Source organism: Panulirus ornatus, chromosome 16, assembly GCF_036320965.1.
Source record: "Panulirus ornatus isolate Po-2019 chromosome 16, ASM3632096v1, whole genome shotgun sequence".
NCBI lineage: Eukaryota > Metazoa > Arthropoda > Malacostraca > Decapoda > Palinuridae > Panulirus > Panulirus ornatus.
This window is the reverse complement of record NC_092239.1, coordinates 21,877,607-21,883,606: the sequence shown is the minus strand read 5'-3', so window position 1 is coordinate 21,883,606 and position 6,000 is coordinate 21,877,607. Positions and strand designations below refer to the sequence as shown.

Sequence of the window (6,000 nt, the reverse complement as noted above, 5' to 3'; positions counted from 1 at the left end):
ATGACAGCTTAGAGAACTGAAGTTGTGAACGAATGAGGCCTTTGTTGTCTTTTTCTGGCGCTACCCCGCACACATGAGGGGAGAGGGGGATGGTATTCCATATGTGGCGGAGGTGGCGATCGGAATGAATATAAAGAGACAGGTGAATTGTGTGGCATCGGTAGATATGTGCTATTGCGGGTGTGTCTGTTGTGTGTTTATATGTGTACATTGAGATGTTTAGGTATGTTTATTTGCTGTGTGTGGACGTGTGTTTATCAATATGTGTATGGGGGTGAGTTGGGCCATTTCTTTCGTCTGTTTCCTTGCGCTACCTCGCAAACGCGGGAGACAGTGACAAAGCAAAATAAATAAAAATAATATATATATATATATATATATATGTATATATATATATATATATATATATATATATATATAAATATATATATATATATATATATATATATATATATATATATATATATATATATATATATATATATATATATATATATATATATATATATATATATATATATATATATATATATATATATATATATATATATATATATATATATAGGTTATCAGAAAAGAAGAGTGAATGTTGTGGTGAAGAAAGTGGTGAGGGTGAGTGAGCTTGGAAAGGAGAATTGTGTTACGAAGTACCAGGAGGGATTGAGTGTAGAATGGAAGAAGGTGAGTGCAAATGACGTAATGGGATTGGGGGAGGAATGGGATGTATTTAGGGAAGCACTGATTGCTTGCGCAAAAGATTCCTGTGGCATAAGATAGGTGGGAGGTGGGTTGATTAGAAAGGGCAGCGAGTGGTGGGATGAAGAGAGAAGATTGTTAGTGAAAGAGAAAAGAGTGACATCTGCACGATTTTTGCAGGAAAATAGTGCAAATGAATGGGAGGTTTATAAAAGAAAGAGGCTAAAGGTCAAGAGAAAGGTGCAAGAGGTGAAAAAGAGGGTAAATAAAGGTTGGTCTTAGAAAGTATCATTAAATTTTTGGGAGAATAAAAAAATGTCTTGGAAGGAGGTAGAAAAAGTGCGTAAGACAAGAGAACAAATAGAAACATCGGTGAAAGGAGGCAAATGAGGAGGTAATAACAAGTATTGGTGAAGTGAGAGGGAGTTGGAGTGAGTATTTTGAAAGTTTGTTGAATGTGTTGATAGAGTGTCAGATAAAGGTATTTTGGTCGAGGTGGTGTGCGAAGTGATAGGGTCAGGGAGAATGATCTGGTAGAGGACGTGTGGATCAGGTGTTTACTTTGAAGACTGTATGTGAAAAATACTTTGAAAAACAGATGGATTTGTATTTAGCACAGTCTTCTTATTACCACGCATCTCTCTTACCCTTTCATTACTTATTCAATCAAACCACCTCACACCACATTTTGTCCTCAAACATTTCATTTCCAACACATCCACCCTCCTCCACACAAACCTATCTATAGCCCATGCCTCGCAGCCAAATAACATTGTTGGAACCACTATTCCTTCAAACATACCCATTTTTTGCTCTCCGAGATAACGTTCTCGCCTTCCACACATTCTTCAACACTCTCAGAACCGTCCCCTTCCCCACCCTGTGACTCACCTCCGCTTTCATGGTTCCATCCGCTGCCAAATCCACTCCCAGATATATAAAACACTTCACTTCCCCCAGTTTTTCTCCATTCAAACTTACCTCCCATTGCACTTGTCCCTCATCCCTGCTGAACCTAACAACCTTGCTCATATGCACACTTACTCTCATCTTATTTCTTTCACACACTTTAACAAACTCAGTCACCATCTTTTTTTATTTCTCGCATGAATCAGCCACCAGCGCTGCATTATCAGCGAACAACAACTGACTCACTTCCCAAGCCCTCTCATACACAACAGACTGCATACTTGCCCCTCTCTCCAAAACTCCTGCATTCACCTCCCTAACAATCTCATCCATAAAGAAATTAAACAACCATGGAGACCACGCACCCCTGCCGCAGACCGACGTCCACTGAGAAACCAATCACTTTCCTCTATCTCTTCCTACTCTACATGCCTTACATCCTTGATAAAAACTTTTCACTGCTTCTAGTAACTTACCTCCCACAGCACATACTCTTAATACCTTCTACAGAGCATCTCTATCAACTCTATCAAATGCCTTCTCCAGATCCATAAATGCTACATACAAATTCATGTTTTTCTAAGTATTTCTCACATACATTCTTCAAAGCAAACACCTAATCCACACATCCTCTACCACCTCTGAAACCACAGTGCTCTTCCCTAATCTGATGCTCTGTACATGCCTTCACCCTCTCAATCAATACTCTCCCATGTAATTTCTCAGGAATTCTCAACAAACATATACCTCTGTAATTTGAACACTCTCTTTTATCACCTTTGCCTTTGTACATTGGCACTATGCAAGCATTCCGCCAATTCTCAGGCACTCACCATGAGTCATACATACATTAAATAACCTTACCAACCAGTCAACAATACAGTCACCCTCTTTCTAAATAAAGTTCACTGCAATACCATCCAAACCCGCCGCCTTGTTAGCTTTCATCTTCCACAAAGTTTTTGCTATCTCATCTCTGTTTACCAAACCATTCTCCCTTACCCTCTCACTTAGCACACTACCTCTACCAAAACACCCTGTATCTGCCACTCTATCATCAAGCACATTGAACAAACCTTCAAAATACTCACGCCATCTTTTCACTTCACCATTACTTGTCATTACCTCCCCATTAGCCCCCTTCACCGATGTTCCCATTTGTTCTCTTGTCTTACGCAGTTTATTAACTCTTTCTAAAACATCTTTTCATTCTCCCAAAAGTTTGCTGATACTCTCTCACCCCAACTCTCATTTGCCCTCTTTTCACCTCTTGCACCTTTCTCTTGACCTCCTGCCTCTGTCTTTTATACATCTTTCAGTTATTCGCACTACTTCCCTGCAAAAATCCTACAAACGCCTCTCTTCTCTTTCACTAACAATCTTACTTCTTCATCTCACCACTCACTACCCTTTCTAATCTGCCCACCTCCCACCTTCCTCATGCCATTAAGATAGTCGAAGTAGGACACAGTGGTTCAAGCAAAGGTTCTGGGTGCATTAAGAGTGTGTGGAAAAAGAGTTCACTGTCTGTGAAGTTAAGATGGTAGATGATAGTACAGTGGTCCTGACAGTGTTGTATGGATGCGAGGCGTGAACCTTACATGAAGAAAGTATGAAAAGGTAACAGAGATGTGTGGCGGTAAGAGGAGTATGTATGAGAAACCTAAAGGTGTGCTAAAATGGCTTAGACATTTGGAACAGATGACTGAGAAGAGCGATGTGATGTATTATCATCAGTCTGTCTTACCACATAGAAGATGACGGGCATAAGGAGCAGCGCCACCAGCACGGCGATCCACACCAGGTTGGTGAGCGGGTAGTAGAGGCTCTGCCAGCGAGGCTTCAGGCTAGGCTTGGCCATACTGAACGTGGCTTGGACAAATTCATAGATGTACGTAAAGTCAATTCGCTTTACACGCTCCGGGAAAATGATGTAATGTACTGGCACTATGAAGATTTTCCGCTGTGTCAACATCCTCGTGCCCTGTGGAATAATTAGTTTTAAGGAAAGTCATACCGGAAAACATATGTAAAACTATCAGAGGATATGATGTACAACTTGTACGGTCACGTGAGGGAGAAGCTTTGGATCTATGGCCTTGGCGATGACTTGTCCGTTACTGGAGCCTTTGAGCTGAAAAGAGAAGACAAAACATCATCATTCATAGGAACGGCTTGATGTAGCTTTGCATCCTAGAGTATTTTTATCTATGGATAAATTAAACCTTATGTATGTAAAGTAACGACCAGTTCCTCATAGGCCTAATAGGCTGGCTGAGCAAGAATCAATACTGATGATGGTAGATTGCTTTTCTTGTCGTAGAGTAGAACATAAAAGATACAGTGAGGTATTCTTTGCCTGTTGTCATGGCATTGACATTTTGGGCAACATTATGCTCCTTGAAGATTCATGTCTCATTTTTTTTATTTATTGCCCAACCCACCCACATACACATGTATATACATACACGTCCACACACACACATATACATACCTATTCATCTCAACGTATACATATATATATATACACACAGAGACATATACATATATACACATGTACATGATTCATACTGTTTGCCCGTATTCATTCCCGTCGCCACCCCGCCAAACATGAAATGACAACCCCCTCCCCCCGCAAGTGCGCGAGGTAGCGCTAGGAAAAGACAACAAAGGTCAAATTCGTTCACACTCAGTCTCTAGCTGTCATTTATAATGCACCGAAACCACAGCTCCCTCTCCACATCCAGGCTACACAAAACTTTCCATGGTTTACCCCAGACGCTTCACATGCCCTGGTTCAATCCATTTACAGCACGTCGACCACCGGTATACCGCATCGTTCCAATTCACTCTATTCCTTGCACGCCTTTCACCCTTCTGCATGCTCAGGCCCCGATCACTCAAAATCTTTTTCACTCCATCTTTCCACCTCCAATTAGGTCTCCCACTTCTCCTCGTTCTCTCCACCTCTGACACATACATCCTCTTTGTCAATCTTTCCTCACTCATTTTCTCCATGTGACCAAACCATTTCAAAACACCCTCTTCTGCTCTCTCAACCACATTCTTTTTATTACCACACATCTCTCTTACCCTTTCATTACTTACTCGATCAAACCACCTCACACCACACATTGTCCTCAAACATCTCATTTCCAGCACATCCACCCTCCTGCGCACAACTCTATCTATAGCCCACGCCTCGCAACCCCATAACATTGTCGGAACCATTATTCCTTCAAACATACCCATTTTTGCTTTCCGAGATAACGTTCTCACCTTCCACAGATTTTTCAACGCTCTCAGAACTTTCGCCCCCTCCCCCACCCTATGACTCACCTCAGCTTCCGCTGCCAAATCCACTCTCAGACACCTAAAATACTTCACTTCCTCCAGTTTTTCTCCATTCAAACTTACCTCCCAATTGACTTGTCTCTCAACCCTACTGTACCTAATAACCTTGCTCTTATTCACATTTACTCTCAGCTTTCTTCTTTCACACACTTTACCAAACTCAGTCACCAGCTTCTGCAGTTTCTCACCCGAATCAGCCATCAGCGTTGTATCATGAGCGAACAGCAACTGACTCACTTCCCAAGCTCTTTCATCCACAACAGACTGCATACTTACCCCTCTCTCCAAAACTCTAGCATTCACCTCCCTAACAACCCCATCCATAAACAAATGAAACAGCCATGGAGACATAAAGCACCCCTGCCGCAAACCGACATTCACTGGGAACCAATCACTTTCCTCTCTCCCTGCTCCTACACATGTCTTACATCCTGGATAAAAAACTTTTCACTGCTTCTAACAACTTGCCTCCCACACCATATACTCATGATACCTTCCACAGAGCATCTCAATAAACTCTATCATCTGCCTTCTCCAGATCCCTAAATGCTGCATAGAAATCCATTTGCTTTTCTAAGTATTTCTCACATACATTCTTCAAAGGTTATTCAATGTATGTATGACTCATGGTGAGGTGCCTGAGGATTGGCGGAATGCATGCATAGTGCCATTGTACAAAGGCAAAGGGGATAAAGGTGAGTGCTCAAATTACAGAGGTATAAGTTTGTTGAGTATTCCTGGGAAATTATATGGGAGGGTATTGATTGAGAGGGTGAAGGCATGTACAGAGCATTCGATTGGGGAAGAGCAGTGTGGATTCAGAAGTGGTAGAGGATGTGTGGATCAGGTGTTTGCTTTGATCTTTTTATAACTGATATATCATTAGCGTATTATCAGAGAAGCACACAGTTTCCTTTCTTAATACAGCGAGCTAAACAGAAATCATGGAGAGGAAAAAGAAATGAGATGAAATGATGCAAATGACAGAAAAAAAATATCGAATACTTTCCATGAAATTTTACACAGCTGTCAATGTGAAGG

The 6,000-nt window shown here is 41.3% G+C and overlaps 1 protein-coding gene across 1 annotated transcript in view; it reads right to left on the bottom strand.

Moving 5' to 3' along the window:
* Positions 1 to 6,000, bottom strand: part of LOC139753910 (ionotropic receptor 93a-like) — a 70,686-nt gene that overhangs the window by 41,285 nt on the left and 23,401 nt on the right. The window contains exons 6-7 of the mRNA XM_071670868.1: positions 3,353 to 3,589; positions 2,806 to 2,830 (exon numbers count right to left, since the gene is read on the bottom strand). Of these exons, the coding sequence (XP_071526969.1) occupies positions 2,806 to 2,830; positions 3,353 to 3,589 (262 nt within the window). The remainder of the gene's footprint in view (positions 1 to 2,805; positions 2,831 to 3,352; positions 3,590 to 6,000) is intronic.